The sequence below is a fragment of the Callorhinus ursinus genome, unplaced genomic scaffold (assembly GCF_003265705.2).
Source record: "Callorhinus ursinus isolate GAN/ISIS: 27379988/994484 unplaced genomic scaffold, GSC_fseal_2.0 scaffold14, whole genome shotgun sequence".
NCBI lineage: Eukaryota > Metazoa > Chordata > Mammalia > Carnivora > Otariidae > Callorhinus > Callorhinus ursinus.
Genome location: NW_027397076.1, coordinates 5,488,760 through 5,512,977, shown reverse-complemented (window position 1 = coordinate 5,512,977; position 24,218 = coordinate 5,488,760). Strand labels below are relative to the sequence as shown.

General features: G+C 40.5%; 1 protein-coding gene and 1 pseudogene across 1 annotated transcript; both read left to right on the top strand.

The window, feature by feature from the left end:
- The first annotated feature begins 1,698 nt into the window (after positions 1–1,698).
- LOC112832076 (eukaryotic initiation factor 4A-I-like) lies at positions 1,699–2,780 on the top strand (annotated as a pseudogene).
- A 12,192-nt stretch (positions 2,781–14,972) lies between these two features.
- On the top strand, positions 14,973–23,621 carry NOPCHAP1 (NOP protein chaperone 1). The gene is made up of 4 exons (XM_025881393.2): positions 14,973–15,143; positions 16,811–16,897; positions 18,637–18,773; positions 20,496–23,621. Exons 1-4 carry the CDS (start codon positions 15,029–15,031, stop codon positions 20,709–20,711), a joined length of 555 nt encoding a protein of 184 aa, XP_025737178.1. The 5' UTR covers positions 14,973–15,028; the 3' UTR covers positions 20,712–23,621.
- The last annotated feature ends 597 nt before the right edge of the window (positions 23,622–24,218 follow it).

The following is a 24,218-nucleotide window of genomic DNA, read 5'->3' as shown; positions in this document are numbered from 1 at the left end:
ACAACAAAATCTAGAGCTATGCTAGGGAAAGTCTGAGGATGCTGTAGCTGTACAAAGCAGAAGTATCTTCCAAAGTTTGGGGGTCAGGGAGAGAATGGGGGTCAGGGGAGACTTATAAGAGGAAGTGATTTTATTTTATTTATTTTTTAATGTTTAATGTTTAATTTTAATTTATTTATTTGACAGAGAGACAGCAAGAGAGGGAACACAAGCAGGGGGAGTGGGAGAAGGAGAAGCAGGCTTCCTGCTGAGCTGGGAGCCCGATGCAGGGCTCGATCCCAGGACTCCAGGATCATGACCTGAGCCGAAGGCAGACACTTAATGACCTAGCCACCCAGGTGCCCCAAAGAGGAAGTGATTGTAGCTGCAATCTAAAGGATCACTAGCCATGCTAATAGAAAATTTAGGAGGGGGGATGGGAAAAGAAGGAGAGAGTATTCCAGGTAGAGGTTAGTCCTAGCTACTTTAACAAAAAAGGTGGGGAGGGGATTTTGAGGAATTGAAAGAAGTTCAGTATGATGTTTATATTTCTTTTAGAGCACCTTGTCCATTGGTCCCTACTGGGAGTTTCTCTCCACAAACATGGTAATGTTTCAAGGGTTCCCTATCTCTGGTATCTTTATTTTTTTAAAAGATTTTATTTATTTATTTGACAGAGAGAGTGACAGGGAGAGAGGGAACACAAGCAGGGGGAGTGGGAGAGGGAGAAGCAGGCTTCCCGCCGAGCAGGGAGCCCAATGCGGGGCTCGATCCCAGGACCCTGGGACCATGACCTGAGCCGAAGGCAGCTGCTTAATGACTGAGCCACCCAGGCTTCCCTCTCTGGTGTCTTTAGAACATATCCCTGAGGGAGCAGAGATCTGCTGTCCTTGATTACTCATCAGGTTCTTGTTGTTCCTCAACTGTGCCCACAAGTTCCTGCCTGTGGGCTTTGAACTTCCTGTTCTCATTAACGAGGACACTCCAGTCTCCTGTACACCTTCCTGGGTCCATACCCAGGACTTAAGCGTTTCTCTGCTTCCATGACACCTAGTGAAGAGCATGATCATAGAACTTAAAAGATAAGTTATGGACAGATACTGTTTATTTACCTGTCCATGTCCCTACTAGGTTGTCAGCAGAGTCTTTATAACCCAGGCTGGCACAATGTTGTCAGCCCTGAATGGATGCTCAATTATTTTCTTCCTAAAATGAATGAATGGATACATTTTGATTTACCCCCTTTTACTTTTGGTGGTGCTGCTACTGGCTTTTTGATTTTCTGTTCTGGTTCCACTCTCAACAGAATTATTAATTTATTTTAAAGTTTTAATTATATAGTGCATTGTTCTAGCTTCTTTAACCTGACCTTGTTGGATTTTTGCTAGCAGACAGGCTTTGTGCAATACTGGGATGCTGGTGGCTGAGCTTTTTTTCAGGGACATCTGCACATTGACTATTCTTCTAGGGATGAAGATGTGGCCTTGCTGATATTGTCTGGTTTAAGAACCAAGCAAAACTCAGTATTTGTAACCATTCTCTTGAATGGATGTTCGTATATCCTCCCTTAAAAACAAGAGTATAGAAAACTGCTCATAGTCTAGTTTCTAAGGATCATATCTATGAGTCAGGATTTCCAATCCAGAGACAATGGCCCTGGTGACACCCAAAGGTGTCATCGAGAGTAACTAAAATGAGATTTTTTACAGCTTTGGTGACATGAACCTCTCTGCATCCCTTCTTTGTAACATCTACAGAAATAGTTTTAAGAAGCCTTCTGCCATCTGGCAGCAAGCCATTCTTCCTTGTATCAAGGGTTATTTTGTGATTGCTCAAGCCCAGTCTAGGACTGGGAAAACAGTCACTTTCACTGTATGGATTATGCAGCAGACTGAACTGGATCTAAAGGCTATGCAAGACTTGGTCCTGACACCCACTAGAGTTGGCTCAGCAGATGCAGAAGGTAATCGTGACATTAGGACATTGCAAGGGTGGCCCCTGCCACACCTGCATTGGTGGGACCAACGTGCATGCTGAGGTGCAGAAGCTGCAGATGGAAGCTCCCCATATCATCGTGGGTACCCCAGGTCATGTGTTTGATTAACTGAAAATACCTATCTCTCAAATACATCAAAATGTTTGTACTCGATGAAGCTGATGAAATGTTAAGCCATGGATTCAAGGACGTACTTCAAAAGCTCAACAACAACACCCAGGGGGTTTTGCTGTCAGCTGCAGTGCCTTCTGATGTGCTTGAGGTGACCAAGAAGTTCATGAGGGACCCCACTGGGATTCTGGTCAAGAAGGAGGAGTTGACCCTGGAGGGTATCCACCAGTTCTACATCAATGTGAGAGGAGTGGAAGCTGGACACACCGTGTGACTTCTATGATACCCTGAGCATCACGCAGGTAGTCATAGTCAACATGGGAAAGTTGGTTGGCTCACTGAGAAGATGCGCACTGGAGACTTCACTGGGTATGCCATGCGTGGAGATGTGGACCACAAGGCATGAAATGTAATCATGAGAGAGTTTTGCTCTGGTTCTAGCAGAGTATTGATTACCACTGACCTGGTGGCCAGAAGTGCTGATGTGCGGCCGATGTCTGTAGTCAGCAACTAGGACCTTCCGACCGACAGGGAAAACTACCTCCACAGAATTGGTCCTTGTGTATGATTTGGCTGTAAGGGTGTGGCTCTTAACAGGGTGACAGAAGAGGCCAAGAGGACTCTCTGAAACATCGAGACCTTCCTCAACACTTCCACTGAGGAGGTGCCCCTCAATGTTGCTGACCTCATCTGAGAGGAACTATCCTGCTACCTCGCCCTAGCCAAGGTCCAGTCCTCGGGGGACAGAAGAGGAGCAGTAGTGGGGAGGGAAGGGAGCCAAGGGGTGGACATTTTGTCTTTTTTTTCTTTTCTTTTTCTTTGAATAAATGTCACATTTCGAGGCAAACAACAACAACAACAAAAACAAACCTGTTCATAGCAGCTTTATCATAGTATTCTAATAACTGGAAATAAACAGACGTTCGTCAATATGAGAATGGCAAAACTGATTTTGAGATTTCATAATACAACACTACTCTGCAATAATATGAAACAGATTATGGACTCAACAAGGGGGATGAATCTCACTGACATTACGCTGAGAGGAAACTCCCTGACAGAAGAAACGTATATGCTATGAATATTCATTTTCCATTGCTGCTGTAACAAATTACCACAAACGTGGTGGGTTAAAGAAAACATTGGTTATCTTATAGTTCTGTAGGTTAAAGTCCAATATGAGTTGAACTAAGATCAAGGTGTCAGCCAATTAACAATCTTAATTCCCTTTGCCATGTAACCTAAGTATTCCAAACAAAAAATTGAGGATAATGGAAGGCAGATTTCCAGTGGTGCACAAACTTGATCTGTAGCATTAGCCGATTGCTATGGTATAAATACTCTGATGGCTGATTTCAAGCTAATATCAGCTCACAAAATTACAATTCTTTAGTAATCAGCCCTTGTGAGCTGGTTCAACCCGGTTCCAGCGTACTGCTGCAAGTTTCTCATTCTTGATGTTTTAAAATACAGACAAATATAGAAATAAATATTCACATATGAGGATATGAGTGTATACATGAGTGTTTCCTTGCCCTCTACAATGACAGAGCCTAAAAGTTAGAGCACATCTGTAGCAATTAGCACACCTAACGTCTGGATCTTACTCTCTAAATACCATTCTCAACACTAACAGGAACCTGTGCTCCTTGGAGAAAAGGCTAATTCCATGACTCGGGCAGGAAAAGTACAAAAGGAGCCTGAAATGGCTGGACCAGAAATTAAAGAAGTACTCAAAGAATGATGGTAACATATAAAAAGGAGAGCTTTGCAGATTGAAACGGCTCCCACTGGGGACCATTTTAGTATCAAAATAAATGATACAGTAATGGCTTAAAACCCATTAAACAGCATAAAAACCCATGAGTCAAAACTGACATAAATAAGTAAACAGGAAAAGAGAAAACTCTTTCTCAAAGTACAATACCAACTAACACATAGGATACGAATGAAATAATTAGAAAATTAAGGAGTGAAAATTTAACGAGACAGTATGTTTATATATCTCCCCACAAATACTAGTTAGCTTAAAAGACATAACTTGTAATTTTGCAGTGAGGAAGTTTGACAGATACCGCCTTCACCAAGTGATCAAAGTTAACGTTACCAGTAATGGGACAAATTCACATCATGTGCCTCCAGATATCACTGAGCAGGACCTAATATCACTTCTGTGGTATATTTGCCAAAAATACACAATCTGAATCTAATCATGGGGAAACAGAAGGGAGACCCAAATTGAGGGCCATTCTACAAAATCTCTGGCCTATCTTCTTCAAAGATGTCAGTCATGAAAGACTTTTAATTCTTTCATTATGATGACAGAGAAACTGTCACAGATTGATTTGGGAGGACTGAATGCAGGGCATGATCCTATTTGAGGTCCTGGACCAGAAGGAAAAATTATAAAGGACATTATTGAGACAGTTAAAATTTGAATACAAACAGTAGATTACATAATAGTACTATATTCATGTCAAATTTTCTGATTTTGTTCATTGCCCTCTGGTTATGTCAAAAAATATTCTTGTACTGGGCGCCTGGGTGGTTCAGTTGGTTAAGCGACTGCCTTCAGCTCAGGTCATGATCCTGGAGTCCCAGGATCGAGTCCCGCATCGGGCTCCCAGCTCGGCGGGGAGTCTGCTTCTCCCTCAGACCCTCTTCCCTCTCGTGCTCTCTATCTCTCATTCTCTCTCTCTCTCAAATAAATAAAATCTTTAAAAAAATTATAAAAAAAATATTCTTGTACTGAGGATGTATACACTCAAGTATTGATGGATAAACAGACACAAAGGCTGCAATTTTGCTCTCAGATTATTAAAAAAGAATTGTGTGGGTGTGTGGTGTGGGGAGAGAGAAAAGACTAAGATAAAGCAAAAAGAAAATGGAGCAAATAAAGAACCTACAGCCGGTGTGTAGGCGGTCAGTTTGGCAGCTTCAAAGGAAGACAGCTTTTGTGAACTTGAAAGTATGTGGCTCAGTTGGTTAAGCGACTGCCTTCGGCTCAGGTCATGATCCCGGAGTTCTGGGATCGAGTCCCACATCGGGCTCCGCCTTCTCTGTGGGGAGCCTGCTTCTCCCTCTGCCTCTGCCTGCCACTCCCCCTGCTTGTGCTCACTCTTTCTCTCTCTGTCAAATAAATAAATAAAATATTAAAAAAAAAAAACTAATAGAGACTTCTCTGTTCTGAATAACAGTTTGGAGCCCTGTAACAGTTTGTAATCAGAATGTGTAAACTTGCAAAACGTTCCGAACATGAGATAGACAAGAGAGGTAGGTAGTGTAGCATGAGAAAAGGGGAACAGTGCAAACTGTACACAATATAGCAAGGTTAAAAAAAAAGGTTTTCCTTCAAGTCCTCTCCCATGATTTAACTCTTGTTTGTACGTAGTCCTTCTGATTGTATCTACCAGATTGTATGCCTATTATCCTGTGAAATAGTATCATTAGAATGCTTAGTTATTGACCTCATTATGTATAGATCTTTTTTTAAAAAATATTTTATTTATTTACTTGAGAGAGAGAGAGAGTGAGAGAGACAGACCACTTGCAGGGGGCTGGGGTAGAGGGAGAAGCAGACCGCCACTGAGCAGGGAGCCCGATGCAGGACTCTGTCCCAGGACCCTGGGATCATGACCTGAGCTGAAGGCAGACACTTCACTGACTGAGCCACCCAGGCTCCCCGTGTAGATCTTTTAAATACTTTTGGGGAGATGCCAGCAACCTAGTCCTAGACACTCTGTTTTGCTAGAACAAGATCCTGCTCTTGTTAGAGCAAGATCCATGTTTCCAAGATCCTAGAAACATGATCCAGGAGAATTAAAAGAATTAAAGAATTAAAAGAATTTAGTTATGAAAATAAAACTGGTTAAAATATAAAAATACTTTTCACCAAAAACTAATGAGTTATATAAAATGAAATGGCTCCCCACCCCCACCTGTATGCACATTTTCACCCTTTATTAAGATACTATGATGTTACTCCTGATTTATTGATATTTAGCAGAATTTAGCACAGGTCTTATTTATGCCATGCCATTTATGGATGGAATTTTGAAGGAGAAATGATGCCTTGTGCTATATACAAAATTCAACCCCTAAAAAGATAACTTAAAAATTCCAGCAGATGAGGCAGAGAAACAAGTTAACTCCAGTTTAAGGTGACTACTCTTCAGAATACTAGTCTACTAGAAATAAAATTCTGCTCTCCCCTTACCCCCAACCCCTGAGTAAAAATTTTACGCTGCTAGAAAATAAAGTATTTCTTTGACACATTTAATTGTATCCATAGGATTAAAATAGATTAACTAAGAGCCTAACCAAAATAAATTATTTGCAATATAATTACACCATAATTTTCAACATTAAATCTGTATGCCTCTAGAGATAAAATAGTTTTGATTTACCAAACTGGGTAATTAAATTAAGTAGATAATTGTTCCTAAGGGCCTGGGAACCAGGTAATAGCAATTTAAAAAGTTACCAGCAGAAATGATCAGTTTGGTTAGTTTGCTGAAGATGAAAAGTAAGCCTGAAAGAATAAAAATTACCTTTTCAAAAAACCTCAAAATAATATATCCCAAGTATTATTGACTGTAGTAGACAGTGTGGGTGTCTCCCTAATTTTCTTGGCCATCCCTCCCTACCACAGGAGCTCTGTCATCTGGATGATATTCACCTGCCCCACCCCACGCCCCACCCCCCACCCAGCTAGAGGAGCGGCCCTGACTGGCCTAAACCAATCAGGATTATCCCATTCCCCTTGTTTCAGCTAGTCAAAAGTGGGCCCATGACCCAAGGTAGTTAGCTTTCTTTACATTTTAACTTTTAGTTGGCAATCTTATTTACAATTTCTTGGGGGAAGTTACATTGTAACACCCAATCAGCAATAGGGTGCTGCTTAGGTTCCATCATGATTAGGGCTTGCTCATTTTAACAACCATAACATACATGGAAGTCAACCAGAGTTTCTTATATTTATATGCCTTCTAAGTATCTTAAAAATGAAAACAGTTCACCTTCTTTTCATATCATTTTCCTGTTGAATAAAATAGATACTTATCCTGCAGGATTTCCCACATTCTAGATTTGGCAGATTGCTTCCTTGCGTGGTTTCACTTATCCTTCTAGTCTTCGTATTTCCTGTAAAATAGTAGTTAGAACTGGGGGCTTGATTTAGGAAAAGGTTTCTTTCTTTTTCTTTTCTTTTTTCCTTTCCTTTTTCTTTTCTTTTTGTCTTGTTTTGTTTACAGGAAAACTTATTAGGTGGCACTGTGCACTTCCTAATGCATTAAATTAGGAGCACACAAAATCTGTGTGTTGGTCATACTTCCAAGAGATGTCAGAATGACTGGCATCAGAGCCAGATTTTGCCAGCTTTGCCTAGCGGGAATCTCAGAGTTAGCTCCAGATTCCTTTTGCTATGACCCCAATTGTCTTTGAGATCCTCCTTGCTTTCTGGCACCACGAACATCCCAAGTTTATACTTCCTGACCCAGACTTGACATCAGCCATTTGTCTAAGACACTCTGTTCCTTTTAGAGAGGAAAGGTATTTAGCAGGCATGATCCAGGTCAGGGATGCTTGTTATGGTGGCTTGTTATTATTCCTAGACTTTCCAGTGGATCAAGTTCAGGAATGAGTTGTTTTTCAGAAAGAGAAAAAGAAATCATGAATTAACATAGATATTACCAATTCAAGTTTAAAATTACAGGAGGATTTTACTTTTATTTCTTTTCTTGGAACAAAAAATCTGAGCTGCGAATGATATTAATATAATTACTTATTTGCTTTATCCAAGAATATGCTTATAGCAGTTTCAAAAATAACCGTACTAATAGTGCTACTAAAAATTAAGAGGATTGGATACATTTTAAAACTTCTATGTCGGTGTGTAATGATTGTCATTGCCCTTAAGCTAATATCTTACTAAGGATGTACTGTCCAGATATTGTGTTTTAAAGTCACCTAAAATTGTTCTTTTCTGTGTTGTTATGCTATAAACTCGACATATAATTAAATTCAGTTATTGCAGTTTGTATGGGAGGGAATTTTCTTTCCTTTGGTCTTTATTTTTGTTTTTAAGTAGGCAAGGTATTTATATGATTCCAAAGTGAAACTATAAAACCCAGTATATCCCGGAAGTCTAATGTCCTTTACTGTTCCTTGCTTTTCCTTCTAACTATTTTATTCAGTTTTGGCTTATCCTCCATTGTCTCTTTTTGAAAATAGAAGCATATGTGCACAAACATGCATGTGCGTGTATACACATACATAGGTATTTTCCTCTCTTTATCACACAAAAAAGTAGCATTCCACAAAAGCTGTTTTGCAAACTGCTTTATTCACTTACCAATGTATCTAGAAGGTCACTCCATACCAGTATATACAGATTTTCCTCATTCCTTTTCAAACTTCATGGTACTCCATTGTGTGTTTATTCAACCAGATCCCTATTGATGGATGTCTGGGTTATTTTAGTTTTTCACTATTACAAATAGTGTATCCGCAGGGGCGCCTGGGTATTCAGTTGGTTAAGTGGCTGCCTTTGGCTCAGGTCATGATCTCAGGGTCCTGAGATTGAGTCCTACATCAGGCTCCCTGCTCAGTGGGAAGTCTGCTTCTCCCTCTCCCTCTGCTGCTCCCTCGGCTTGTGTGCTCTCTCTTGCACTCTCTCTCTCTCTCTCTCTCTCAAATAAAGTCTGTAGGGCGCCTGAGTGGCTCAGATGGTTAAGCGTCTGCCTTCGGCTCAGATCATGATCCCAGGGTCTTGGGATCGAGTCCCGCATCGGGCTCCCTGCTCCTTGGGAGCCTGCTTCTCCCTCTGCTTCTCTCTCTCTCTCTCTCTCTCTCTCTCTCCCCGTGTCTCTCATGAATAAATAAATAAAATCTTTAAAAAAATAAGTAAAGTCTAGGGCGCCTGGGTGGCTCAGTTGGTTAAGCGACTGCCTTCAGCCCAGGTCATGATCCTGGAGTCCCGGGATCGAGTCCCACATCGGGCTCCCTGCTCGGCGGGGAGTCTGCTTCTCCCTCTGACCCTCTTCCCTCTTGTGCTCTCTATCTCTCATTCTCTCTCTCTAATAAATAAATAAAATCTTTAGTATATGTGCTGCCGAAGCGAGCACAATAAATAAAATCTTTAAAAAATAAATAAATAAAGTCTATAAAAAATAAAATAAAACATGCTCTTTAAAAAAATAGTGTATCCACTCCCCCTTCCCGCTTCTGAATATTGTTAGAAATTTCTGAGTAAAAGGGTAAATGTACAGGGGTTCCTGAGTGGCTCAGTTGGTTTGGTTTCAGCGCAGGTCATGATCTGAGGGTCCTGAGATCAAGCCCCTAGTCAGGGTCCCCACTCAGCGGGGAGTCTGCTTCCCCTCTACCCCTACACACCCCTTGCCCGCTCATGTACTCTCTCTAATATAAATAATAAATCTTTTTTATAAAAGAGTAAATGTATAGGTGATTCTATTTGATAATGACAATTCCTTTCCATAGCAACACTACCATTTTGCATTCCCGACATAAATGTATGACAATGTCTGGTTCCCCACAACTTTGCCAACAGGTGTGTTGTAATTTTTTATTAGCACCAATTTGGTAGATGAGAAATAGTTCCTCAGTGTCATTTTCTTTTGCATGCGTTTTTTTAATATAAATGAGCTAGAACATCTTCGTTATGTGTTTAAACACCATTTTTATTTCTACTTCTGTGAATTACCTGTTCATTTCTCTAACTTGTTTTTTCATGGAGTTATATGGTCGTTTTCTTCTCAGGTTTTATTTATTTTTTTTAAAGATTTATTTATTTGAGAGAGCGAGAATGAGAGAGAGAGTACATGAGAGGGGAGAGGGTCAGAGGGAGAAGCAGGATCCTCGCTGAACAGGGAGCCGGACGCGGGACTCGATCCCAGGACTCCAGGATCATGACCTGAGCCGAAGGCAGTCGCTTAACCAACTGATCCACCCAGGCGCCCTCTTCTCAGGTTTTAGAAGCTCTTTATGTTATGGGTATTAAAACTTTCCAGTAATATAAGAATTCATGGATCTTTTCCTCTACTGGTATATGTTTTTACATATTTCTGGAACATTATCCATTTCAAATGGTTTCATATGGGTTTTCAAATTTGCATAGAGTTGTACAAAGTAGTCTTAATAATTTTTTCCATATTTTCTCTGCTTTTATAGTCATTCCATTATCATTTATTTCATATATTTATACCTCCAAACCTTTCTCCCCTCCACTCTTCTGGTTTAAGTTAGCTAGAGTTTGTCTATTTTCCTGACTTTTTAAATGCTTAGCTTTGAGGGCTTCCTCTTGATGCAAGGATTGCTTGGTAGCATGTTTTTACAGTTTTAGGTGGAAGAGACTTTTAAAAATGTCATTATTTTCTAGTTATATTGAATTGAGTGTGATCACAGAAGGCCATTTATATCATTTACATTTTTAGAATGCATTGAAATTTTCTTTGCAGACTCTGATATGTCAATTTTGTGAAATTTCCATGTGATTTAGAAGGTTTAATTTGTATTATCAGGATTCAGTCCCCTCTTTTTTTTTTAAAGATTTTATTTATTTATTCATGAGAGACAGAGAGAGAGAGAGAGAGAGAGAGAGGCAGAGGGAAAAGCAGGCTTCCCGTGGAGCAGGGAGCCCAATGGGGGGCTCGATCCCAGGACCCTGGGATCATGACCTGAGCTGAAGGCAGACGCTTAACCATCTGAGCCACCCAGGTGCCCAGGATTCAGCCCCCTCTTATTTTGATATTGTGTTTCTACTATGAATCGTATTGTAATTAGCTGGTCGCCTCCTCTTTCTCTTTCCTCCTTTATCCCTTATATCTAAAGTGTTATCTTTTGGCTGGCTCAGTCAGTAGAGCATGTGACTCTTAATCTCAGGGTTGTGGGTTCGAGCCCCAAGTTGGGTTGCAGAGTACTTAAAAATAAAAAAATAAAAATCTAAAATAAATAAATAAAAAGTATTATCTTTTATTCCCAACTTTCAAAAAGCAAGATTTTCTCTTCATTTATCATCTCTGCTTTCTCCCCACTTTTGATATTTATATTATATCCATATTATCATAGCTATAAAATACATACTATTCTGTTACCCTTATTCTCACCTTTCTATCCTGAATTCTACTGTAAAATGCTCACTACCAAAACTGAAATTGAATTTGTCCGATCATTTTCTGAACCTTGTTCTCTAGTAGATACCTCAAGAAGGCTGGGAGCAATATTTCCTACGTCCTTAACATGTTCATAACTGTCTACATCTTTAAAACTTTTATACTTGAAAAGCAGTTAATGTCTTCTGTCCATTTCTTGACTGGATTATTTGTTTTGGGGGTTTAATAAATTCTTTATAGATCTCGGATACTAGCCCTTTATTTGATAAGACATTTACAAATATCTCCTCCCATTCTGTAGGTTGTCTTTTGATTTTGTTGACTGTTTCCTTTGCTGTGCAAAAGGTTTTTATCTTGGTGAAGTCCCAATTCATTTTTGCTTTTGTTTCCCTTGCCTTTGGAGACGTGTTTAGCAAGAAGTTGCTGTGGCTGAGGTCACAGAGGTTTCTGCCTGTGTTCTCCTTGAGGATTTTGATGGATTCCTGTCTCACATTTAGGTCTTTCATCCATTTTGAGTTTATCTTTGTGTATGGTGTAAGAAAACGGTCCAGTTTCATTCTTCTGCATGTGGCTGTCCATTTTTCCCAACACCATTTGTTGAAGAGATGTCAACAAAACTAAAAACCTTATCTAGGTTATCAAAAACAAACTAAAAATCAATAATAGAAAGATATCTGGAAAATCTCCAAATATTTGGAAATTAAACCATTCAGTTCTAAATAACCCATGAGTCAAATAAAAAATACAAAAGAAGTTATAAAATATTTTGAGCTGAATTAAAATAAACACAGAAAATATCAAAATGTATGCAATGTAGCTGGTGCAGTACAAGGAGGGAAATTTATAGCATTAAGTGCCTATATGTGAAAAGATATAAGGTCTCATTTATCTAAGCTTCCACATTAACTAGAAAAAAAGGAGCAAATTAAACTCAAAGCAAACAGAAGAAAAAAATAATAAAGAGTAGAAATCAATAAAATAAAAAATAAACACAGTATAAAAAATCAATAAAACCAAGCTGATTATTTGCAAAAATCAATAAAATTGATAAGCCTCTATCCAAACTAATCAGAAAATAACTGGAGAAGACACAGATTATTAATATCAGAAATGAAAGAGGAGCATTACCACAGATTCTATAGACATCAGATGGATAAGGGAAATATTCTAAGCAATTATGCCAATACATTTTCTAATTTAGATGAAATGGACAGATTCCATGAAAAACACAAACTACTACGATGTCAGTTCTTGTTTTTGACAAATGTACCATGGTATGTACAATAGTAACAAAGGATGGAAACTGGATAGAAGACATAGAAGAACTCTCTGTGTTATCTTTGAGAATTTTTCATAAAATTAAAATTATTGCAAAATAAAGAATTTATTTTAAAAGTAATTCAAGAAAATTATTCTAAAATGTGTGGGAATTTGAATATACATATCAAAAGACTGTATCATTTACCTAGAAGAATCAGCCCAGACTAGTCACTACCAAAACATACTCTGGTAAAACTCTTGGACTCTAAATATAAGAAAAAGACCATCCAGAGTATTTTGGAAAAAAACCCAGTAAGTCATGAGGAAAGAAAATAAGATTGGCATTTGACATTCTGATAGAAAGATTTTTGCGAAAATGCAATTAAATAGCATATTTAAGATACTCAAAGAAAGAAAATTTAAGCTAAGGACTTAGCTTAACTGCTTTTCTTTCTTTTTTTTTAAACTCATTTTATTTAAATTAAGTTAGTTAACATACAGTGTATCATTAGTTTCAGATGTAGAGTTCAGGGATTCATCAGGTGCTTGTAACACCCAATGCTCATTTCATCAGGTGCCCTCCTCAATGCCCATCACTCAGTTGCCCCATCCCCCTAACCCACCTCCCCTCCAGCAACCCTCAGTTTGTTTTCTATAGTCAGGAGTCTCTTATGGTTTGTCTCCTCTTTGATTTCGTCTTATTTTTCCTTCCCTTCCCTTGTGATCCTGTTTTGTTTCTCAAATTCCACATATGAGTGCAACTATATGATAATTGTCTTTCTCTGATTGACTTATTTCGCCCAGCATAATACCCTCCAGTTCTAACCATGTCAATGTTACTGGTAAGATTTCATCCTTTTTGATGGCTGAGTAATATTCCATTGTGTATATGTAAATATATCCGTATATATATATATCCATATCTTTATCCATTTATCTGTTGTTAGACATCTAGGCTCTTTCCATAGTTTGGCTATTGTGGACATTGCTGCTATAGACATGGGGATGCAGGTGCCCCTTTCGATCACAACATTTGTGTCCTTTGGGTAAATACCTGGTAGTGCAATTGCTGGATCATAGGGTAGCTCTATTCTAAACTTCTTGAGGAACTTCCATACTGTTTTTTTTTTTTTAAAGATTTTATTTATTTATTTGACAGAGAGAGACAGCGAGAGAGGGAACACAAGCAGGGGGAGTGGGAGAGGGAGAAGCAGGCTTCCCACCAAGCAGGGAGCCCCTCCTCTGTGCTATTCTTCTCGTATGTATTTTACTTCTACATTTGTTATAAACCCTATAATATTTTTAAAAAATCTAAACAATCTATTATTTTTAAAAGATTAAAAGTGAGGAAAACTATGTTTTACATTTATTTTCACATTTTATAAAACTGCTTTTCTGGTTAACAACATCATTTCTAGGAGGGAGACTAAATTCTGCCAGTGCATCTTCTACTCTACCTTGGCTAGATATGAGTGTCTTAATTTCTAAGTTATTATTGCAAATAGTTCCATTAGTTTTGCACCTATGTGGTGCTTCTGATCTAGTCAACAATACAGAACAGAGATTTGAGGACATTTCTTTTCTTTTTCTTTAAATTTTTTTATTTTTATGTTAATCACCATACATTACATCATTAGTTTTTGTTGTAGTGTTCCATGATTCATTGTTTCTGTATAACACCCAGTGCTCCACGCAGAACGTGCCCTCCTTAATACCCATCACCAGGCTAACCCAGCCCCCCACCCCCCCAGGACATTTCTAAAGGCTCAATCCTGTTGTACAGGGGTGATCCATCAATCAATGAAATAATTCACAATTATTCATTTGTTCAACTTTTCTCTGTTCATTCATTAGTCAAACACGGATTAATCATTAACGATGTGCCTGACTCCAAGAGAGGCACGGGCAATATAAAGAAGAAAAGCTGCTGTCCCTTCCCTGAAGGATCTCTAGACAGAGCAGGTTTTAAATAGAAAGAGAGTGAAATCAGCCTTTAAAATGCATTAATCAGTGTCTTCCTCCTCAGTGCCTACTGTCATTTCTCCCATAAGTCTTTGTGCCCTACTTTTTATAACTTGGTTGTAATACAATGGTAAGTCGTTATTATGATAACAATAAGGAAGGTTGCTAAATGGATACAGTTTCAGCTTTGCAAGGTGAAAAAATTCTAGAGCTCTGGTACATAACTTCTGAACTGTACACTTAAAAATGGTTAAGATGGTAGATTTTAGGTTCTTTGTTTTTTTTTACCGCAACCTGAAAATAAAAAGTAAGGAGGAAGGCAGCCCCAGGGTGAGCTGTTGTCCGGACTGTTTGGCTAAAACTGAGTTTTGCCAGCTCTTTGATCCCGCCACGGGACCCCAAGAGTCCCAATCTTCCTTTTCCCACCACAGGAATGGCCTCGGGGATCCGCCAGGTGTCGCCATGGCCGCGGCCGCCCGCGCCCCGCCCACCGCCAAGTTTCGTCCAATCGCGGCCGTGGCCACGCCCCCTGGCCGAACCTCTTTCCGGCATCCGGGCCTGGGTGGGCTGGCTCTCAAGCCTAACGAGGGGCATGGAGGTCCGCGGCGAGCCTCAGTCCGGCGCGAGCTCTTCGTCTTCCCCCCGGGACTCCTCGGGGGTCTCGGTGTCCAACGAGCTGCTGACAGCCGGGAGCGGCGGCCGCGGAGGTGACGGGCGGGTGGTGGCGGCGTGGGCTGTGCACGTGCGGCAGGGGGCGTGTGGCCGGGACAGCGGCGGGGGCCGGCCGGTGGCTCCCCGTCCAGGCCCCGCACCCGCGAGGGGACGCCCAGGCGTGGCCGCGGGGCTTCTGCGAGACCGCCGCGGCGGGGGTGGGGTTCGGGGGCCTCGGGGCGGGCACCGGGCCTCGGGCCCCGGGATGGTTGTATTCCGCGCGATAGTGGGCGCCCACTCCGCGGAGTGCAGCAGCAGGACCCCTCCCCTGAGGGCAGGGCCTGGGAGGGCTTTAGGTGGGCTCTCTGCGTCCCGGCAGCGGGCTGGTGGGGGGAGCAGGTCACTATTATGGATTAACCCCCCACCCTTCCATGCTCACAAAACCACCCGTTAGTGCCTTGCCTCTCTCTTGTAGAGGGACACTTGGATCTAGGAAATCCACATAGGATTTCAGACACCATAGTAGGGAGTTAAAAAGCATGGATTTGAATCCCAACTGCACGATTGATTAGTTGTGGAACTACAGGAGACTTGTTTACATTCTCAAAGCTCCAGTTTTCACATTTGGAAAATGGAGGTAGTAGTACCTGTTGATTTTTTTTTTTTTTTTTTTTTTGAGAGCAAGGAGAATGCGCCTAAGTTCTTCGGCATATTCGCGGTGAATCTTAGCTTGAAGACGTTCTATGAGAACCCAGAGCATCCCGAAGAGTTATAATAATAGCCAAAGCTTATGTAGTGCTTACTGTGACCCAGGATTTAATTAACTCATTTAATCCTCACAAAAGCCCTGTACATAAGGTTCTATTTTATAGGTGAGGAAACTGAGTCACAGTGTATCATAGATAAGTAACTTGCTGGAGATCATCTGGCTGAAAAGTGACAAAATTGGGATTCGAACACAATCAGTCTGATTGGATTCTTTATGCTAATCCATTTGCTAGACCTAAAGTAGTAATCAAAGAATATTTGTTGAGATCTGATTTGGGGGGTGAATGGGGTTTTTGTATTTGAGTGAAGAGGTTTTCCAGGCATTGGAAACAGGGTGATCAAAGCCTTGAGTTTTGAAAGACAAGTCCCATCCTCTGAGCTCTGATGGGCTGAAGAGTTTGTTGATTTGAAGAGTACTGATGGGGCTGAAAAGGTGCATGGGGTTGGGGGGTTGTGGGGGTACAGACAAAAGTTCTCCAAAGGGCTCATTTGTCCAGGTTGGACATCTTTAATGAAGGTCCACTAACAAGGCAGGTGTGCTTTAAAGATAAACAAACAAGTACTCCAAGAGGTTAAGTAATTTGCCCAATATAATGCAGCTAGTAACCATTCTGGCTTCACTCAACCATCATTGTACTCTTTGCTGCTTCCTCTGTCCCTTTGTTGCAGAAACTCATTTGTCACTGATGGATTTCTGATCCACAAAGGGTGCCCGTTAGTTTGCACTTACTCCTCAGCATTGGTGACACATACAGATGTATGATACAGGCCTAAGGAAGGGGAGGCGGGTGGGCATAAAGAAGTAAAATGTTTTCATGGAACTTGGGGAGCCTCCTTTTCTAAAAATGTCTTGGGGAATGTGGAATGTTCGAGACTTGAGAGCGGTCCTGGGAAGTTTGCTGACGGGCCCCCGTTTCTTTATGCTATAGTAAATTAAGTGTGTGTTTGCTTTCAGGTATATGGGACAGGTTACTCATCAACCCCAAGCCTAACTGCAGAAAAAATTCCACTCTTCAAACAGTGAGGATAGAGAGGAGTCCTTGTAAGTATCTTTACCTCTCTTTCTCCATTCCCCTTCTCTCTCAAGAACCTTCTCTGATATTAAATTTTGCCCAGTTAAGCAGTAGAGATTCACAGTGAACCCCGGTCCAGCCAGAGCTGTTCATTGTCCACCCCCCACCCCCCGGGACTGCTCGGGGGTTTCAGTGTCTTAGAAGCTGCTGACAGTGTTTTGCATCTGTGGACTTCCATCTGAGTCTGTTTTATATCTTTCATTTCTTTCCTCATTGTGATAGCCATTGTGTGGGGCTTTGTATTCTAGGACCTCAGTGCATCCTTCCAGCAGTCCTATTTTACAATGAAAGGCCATTTCTTGATCTTTACCACCTTTTTCTTTTCTTCTATACTCTGGACAGTTCAGTCATGTATTGTGTAGCTGTATCAGTGACTTAACAAGTCTTGAGAACTCATTATGTGCACAGTTATGTGCTGGGCCTTTTTTGAGAGCTAAAGAAATTAGACATACCTTGTTTATTGATTCCCCTGTACTTAGCGTAGTATAGTTATCATTTCTGTTTTCACAGATGAGTAAATTGAGGTTTCAAATGGTTCAATTAGATGTATTATTTAGGACACCTGTGGTTGCAAATGACTAAACTCCAGCTCCAATTGCCTTAAGCCAAAAAATAAATTACATTGGCCAACTTTATTGGAGGGGGGAACCCAGTGATTTCAGGTACATCTGCTTCCAGGTGCTTGGTGTCCTAGGGGTCTACTGCTCTGTATCTCTCAGCTCTGCTTTCCTAGGTGTTGGCTAAATCTAGAGCAGGCTCTTCCTGACCTGTGGCAAGTTGGCCAGTTTATCAGCAGCTCAACCAGTCATTTACTCACTCAGAAGGAAGGGATCGCTTTCTCACAGTTCCAGCCAGAGTCCCAGGGTGATCTCTGATTGGCCTGATTAGATCACAGTATCACTGAATATGCCACTGAACCAAATCATGTTGACCAAGGTTGTGGAACATACAGGCATGAAAAGGGCAAGGCACAAGAGTGACTAAGAGTGACAGAGCTTAAAAGGAAAGCCAGGGTTATGTTACCAGAAAAAAGGGGAACAGATGTTGGGCAGGTAAAAACCACCACTACTTAGTTAACTTGCCCAAGGTAATTCAGGGAGTAAGAGGTGGAACTGGGGTTCTATTAATAACCTTGTCAGCCTGACCCCAAAGCCTCAGAGCCTGAGGCATCTTAACTATTAAGTCATACTTTCTCCTTAATTAGTTACTATTGGTTGAATGCCAGCCATCTAGGGATGTACAATTCTGGGGATATATGAAAACACAAATAGGAGCGCCTGGGTGGCGTCTGCCTTCAGCTCGGGTCATGATCTCAGGGTCCTGGGATCGAGCCCCGCATTGGGCTCCCTGCTCCGCGGGAAGCCTGCTTCTCCCTCTCCCACTCCCCCTGCTTGTGTTCCCTCTCTCTCTGTGTCTCTCTCTGTCAAATAAATAAATAAAATCTTAAAAAAAAAACCCACAAATAAACATTGAGAAATATTCACTAACTTATGTAGTCCTGCTTTAAAGATTCAGAAGAGGATGGGGTTTTTTTAAAATGGAAGAAATTTGAAAGATTTTTTTATTACAACTTTTGTTACTATTGAATTTGTATTTGAATTTGTGACTGTTGAAATCAGAAGTGTTTACAGTAAATTCTGGATTTTAAAAGTTGAAGTTTGGCCAAAGACTAACATAAATATTGATAAACTATATTTTCTCTCCTTAGTATTGGACCAAGTACAGACCTTTCTCCCACAGATGGCTCAGGCAAATGAAAAGCTAAGAAAAGAAATGGCAGCCGCACCACCTGGTCGTTTCAATATTGAAGATATTGATGGGGCTCTTGGAAAAGTTATACAAATGGTAATGATGGTTTGTTTTCATTTCATAAATTAAAATTACCTGTATGCCTCATCATCTATAAGGGAGAGGACTTTACCGTTTTAATTCAAGTGATATTTTCCTTCTTGCGGAGTCAGCTCATGTTTCCAATATTGCATGGGAACTTGTTCATTTTATGATTAGGGATCTTACAGCTCAGTAAGCTTCCCTGAGTGGAGTTTAGGAATTTAGAAATAGAGAAGAGGAGGGCTTTTTCAAGTCAAATATTACATTTGTTATCTTGAAGCATTAATTTACTATGTGTCCCAAGTGGATTGTGCTTTCCTGAAAGAAGGCCTGAAAGAAGTAATCATAACCTCATTGAAAATGTAAAAATGAATGATGCATTTAACAGACCGATAACCTAAGCCACATGGGAAATCTCCAGCCGGCCTCAGATCTTCTTTCTATACCAGAGTTCCCTTTATAACACTCGGGTCTGGACAGAGCTGACATTGTTGATAGTAGTATCTCATTCATCGGCAGCTCTGGTCAGCTCTACCTCCAGAACATGTCCCAGATCCAGCCACTCAGCACAATGTCCCCTGCTACCACCCTTGGTTCACGTCATCGTGGTCTCTCCTGTGGACTCTTGCAATGATTTCTCCACAGGTTCCCCTGCTTCTGCCTTTTCTTTCCCAGCATCTGTTCTTCCCACTAGGTGTGGCCCACGTTCCCCTCACAGTTCTGATGAATTCAGAGTCCTTCGAGGGTCCGTGTGATCCTGCCTCCAGCTCTCCATCTGACTTACCTCCCACCACACCCCTTCCTTCCTGCACTCCCATTCAGTCTCCTTGCTTCAGGTTTTCCCCCTCTTTGTACGAGGCTCTTCGGAGATTTCTGCATCCTCGCTCCCTCCGTCCCTCATCGGTTGTCACCCCAACAAGAGGCCTTCCCCGATGGCCCTATTAGAAGCTTTTCCTATCCTGCTTTCCTTTTCTTCTTTTCACTGCCCTATGCTATGCTTTATCTGTAGTTGTTCATTGTCTTTCTTTCCCAACTAGAACGAGGTCAGCACGTATTTTGTGTATGGGGCCGGCTAGTAGATACTTCAGGTTTGTGGACCATGCCGTCTCTGCGTGACTGCTCCTTTCTGCTGTGTTAGCCTGATAGCAGCTGTAGATGATGTGTATCAATAGGCAGGTTATATCAACTTATTTATGGACACTGAAATTTGAATATCATATAATTCTCATGTTTCATGAAATACTATCCTTTTGATTTTTTTCTTCTACCACTTAAAAATTAAAAAAAAAAAACAAAAAAACAAACATTCTTAGCTCACGAGCTAAACAAAAACAGGTAGTGGACTGGGTTTGGCCTGCAAGCTGTAAGTTGCCAATCCCTCTCCAAAACATCAGTTCCAGGAAGGCAAAGATTTTGTTGCTGTTCTTGTGGAGTCTCTAGGACCTAGCGTGGTGCCTGGCTCATGTTAGTATTTGTTGATATTTGTTGGATGCATGTTGTTGAACGTGTTCAGGTTATATAGCATCGGGTTGTGGGGAACTTTTTATACTTGTAGTACCTGTAAATCATCATGGTGGACTATGGCAACTGAAAGAAAAAAAGTACCACATTGTACTAAAAACATTTCTTGTCCTATGTGCTTCAGTATTTGTGCTTAATGTTGGTTCTTCCCGAGGTGGTTATTACAACTTCCTAGGGAACTGCCCTGAAATAAATTTCATGTGGTGCTTTTGGCAGGATGTGGCCTTGTTTGAGATGAATCAATCCGATTCAAAGGAGGACAGTTCAGAAGAGAGTTCGCAAGACAGCTCGGAGGACAGCTCAGAATCTGAGGGGGAGGAAGACGGCACGTCTTCTGAAGTCACCATAGATAACATTAAGCTTCCTCATTCGGAAGGTGGAAAAGGCAAGATCGAGGTTTTGGACAGTCCTGCCAGTAAAAAAAAGAAATAGTAAAATAAATGATCTCAGAAACAGGTGATACATGCCTGCTAGTTCTGCAGAAAACGAATATGGCTTGCTGGTGGTTTTGCACTTCAGGTATCTGTGGTGCTTTTATGTATTATTAGATGCATTTTGTTTCTCAGAGAAACAAAAGCGACCTTTTAAAGAGCTGGAATAGGTCACATTTGGGGATCTAAGAGCAGACTGTCTTTGATCTCATGCTGAAGAGATTCACTCAGAAAGCTTAACTTTTTATGTATGGTGCCGAGTGAATTTGTTGGCATCTTTTTTCTTCCTCATAGACTTGAGAAATAGCAAACTTATTTTAAAGTAAAAATACAAATCATTTGTCTTAAATTTATTCTCTTGAATAAAACAATCCAGGTTGTTTTTTTAGGTCATTATAAAATCAAATTTATTTGTTAGCATCACAGTGGGTTCAATGGGGGAGAATTTTTTTAAGAGAAAGAAATTTTTTATAAAGAAAAGAATTACTTATATTCAGCTGTCCTCAGGCATATCTACTCTCATTAAAAAAAAAAAAGTCCTTTCCAGCGTGAGCTGGAAATCTGGCACTCTCTGGTTTCATCACTGCTGGGGACTCTGCAGCCACTCTGCATATAGAATTTACTGGTTGGAAAATTCATGGTTTTTTTGTTTTTGTTTGTCCTTTTTTTCCAGAAGGCAGATTTCTTTGTTTCAGCTATTAAAACTGTTCTATACTGTTGCCCACAGTTTAAAACCTATCACATGTAGAAAATAAGGGACATCACAGAAAAAATAGGGTGTGGTACAAAAAGAGTGTAACCACTGGTTTTCCCTTTCAAAGTAAAAATGATCCTGTGCTCAAGTCGCCTTTTTGCCTCATTCTTGACCTTATTAAATTTGTTTCAGATCTCATCTGCCAAGGGACTGGCTTTGCTCAGGGTATAGGCCTGAGAATTTAAAAGATCATCTCCAAGTGGGTTGAGCTGACGGAATTTGTCCCTTAATGTTTTAGGGCTCTCTTTTAACTCTTTTTTCCCCACTCCTCACATTAGCTCAAGACACCTTATAAATACCCTGAAGATAATCCTCAAGGTTCTTTCTGGTATTTCCCATTGGGAATTGGAACCAGCTCTTCTGGGCTGTGCTTCACTAAATGTACGAGGAAATGAACAGATCTTGAAGTGAGACTCCTCAGTTGAAACGCTTATTGTGCTATGTTTAGTAGCACCAAATGTAACTGTGATGAATTATCAGTGTAGATAGTTAAAGGTCGCCTCCTACCAGCTAATATCTTTTGCTACATTGGGGGAAGAGTTGCATTTGTCTGGTTCACTACTTAGCATGGCGGATAGTACTGAGTAGGCACTGGATAATGTTATTAAACGACTTAATGGCTATTTGAGGGTATAATAGGAAATGTCAAGCCATGGTAGGCTGCTCCAGACAGGGGATATGAAGGTGTAACTTCACAGGAAATACACATCCCATTGGAAATACGCCGAGTGATCAGCAAGAGGCCAGTCTAGAAATACATACTAGTGTGTAGAATTTTAATAGTTCCCTCCTGCCATGGCTATCTCGTGTACTACAGCGAGCCTCCCTGTAGAGTAAAGGAAGTCAACTAAATTCAGGTCCTCTGGACATTCTTAGGACATGCTAGAGAAAAGAAAAACATGATAATTTAATTTAGGATAAGGATGTCATTTTTAAGTAAGCGTAAAATGGATGAATTATTTAGCGTACAAGGTCCGAACTGGCTATTTCAAACAAGGTTAGATCTGAGCCTCATACCATGTGCTAAGATAAATTTTGTGTGGATTAAAGATTGAAATATAAAGAAATAAAATTATAAGCATTTCATTCTAAAATATGGGTGAACATCTAATAGTGAAATTGGGAAAAAGTTTTTTTTTTTTTCTTTTTTCAGGAGGCAGGAGTCAAAGTTTGTTTTGTTTTTTTTTAAGCAGAATGGCAAAGTCTGAAATCACAAAGGAAAAGAGCAGAAAACTCATCTGCATAAACATTAAAAAACTAGTGCATAGTTTTATGAAAAGAAATTTTAAAGGCAAGGGACAAATTGGGAAAAATATTTGCAACAGAAGACTGAGTGTCAATATATAAAGGGCTCTTACAAATTAGAAAAAAAACTAGTATCTTAATAACGAATAGGCCATAGACATAAAGAATTCACAGGAAAAAAATGTTTAACCTCATGTATCAAAAAACAAAAAAACAAAAAAACACTGCAGATGAAACCAAGATTGTGTTCTTGACTCAGCAAATTGGCAGATGAAACCACAGCCCGTACTTACTGAGCCCTTCCTGTGTCACCCACCGTGTAAGTGTCTCACATTTGAGTTATCACCACTCAGTCATATATACAGATTTATTGAGTTGCACATTTTACATTTGTGCACTTCGCTGTAGGCATGTTATACCTTAATTAGAAAGCTGTTTTGTTTGTCAGCAGTTGGCCCTTCAGGCTGCTGGAAAGTGAATCACCATTGTCCTTTGGTTAGTTTGACCCGTGCTTTCTCTGCCTGGTGTTGGGGTGTGAGACCTGGCAGCCCCTTGGTCAGCGGTTCTGTTCCTGCTAAGACCATGCTCGTGGGGGTCCCGTCCTTTTGTGGCTCTGTGACAGTTATAAATCCAAAAATGTGGTGTAATGGTGTCTGAAGCAAAAATTTCATTCTGAATGAGTCTCCTGTCCATTCCCACAATATTTTAATTGTGCTTTAAATATGGTACTTATAAAAAAACAAAACAAAACACCTGCCTTACAAAGTAGCTTGTATTATTGTACCTGCATCCCCTAGTCTGGTAGGAAAGGCAAGGGGAGAGGCTAAGTCTTATTTTCACTTGTATTTCCCTCAGTGCCTAGCAGACGGCCTTTCACTTGGTTGAAATGTACAATAAATGTTCACGAAACTACTCTTTTTCTCTTTATATCGGTAAAGTAATTCATTTTAAACGTCATTGGTTCTCGATCCAATATAAACAAGATGGGGTGATTATGATTGGTAGATTTAGCCAAAAAGCTGAATGCTGGGATCTTTGTGGTTGACTCCCCACCCCCCCACCCAGTCATGGGAAACCCCTGCCAGTGATTGGAGTGGGAATGAGCACATGACACAGACTTTCCCAGTGAGGCATAAGCAAAGTCTCGTCAGTAGACTCTGGGGAAGGAAAGGATTTTTCATCCCTAAAAAGGAGGCACATCAAGAGGTGGTTCCTTTCTTCTTTTAGAAGAAAGAGTTAAATATTTTATGACTTGATAGGATTCCCAGGAGTCCTGTCTAGTGGCCATAAATGGAGCCAACTCTTGAGTCTGCACCTCAAGGGACAGCAAAGTAAAGCAGGGGGCACCATGAAGTCACTGCATTAAATAACTCTGCAGATGGAATCACTAGACTTTGTTTTGTGACACAGTAAGTGTCCTAACTGCTTAAAACAAACAAACAAAAAAAGCCACCACCTTATGAGATAATTCTGCTTATATCCACTTCACAGGTGAGCTGCTAAGTACCT

Coding starts and splice junctions, on each gene's coding strand:
- NOPCHAP1 (XM_025881393.2), top strand. CDS start 15,029: ATGGAGGTCCGCGGCGAGCCTCAGTCCGGCGCGAGCTCTTCGTCTTCC. Junction 15,144..16,810: donor CGGGAGCGGCGGCCGCGGAG/GTGACGGGCGGG, acceptor GTTTGCTTTCAG/GTATATGGGACAGGTTACTC. Junction 16,898..18,636: donor GAGGATAGAGAGGAGTCCTT/GTAAGTATCTTT, acceptor TTCTCTCCTTAG/TATTGGACCAAGTACAGACC.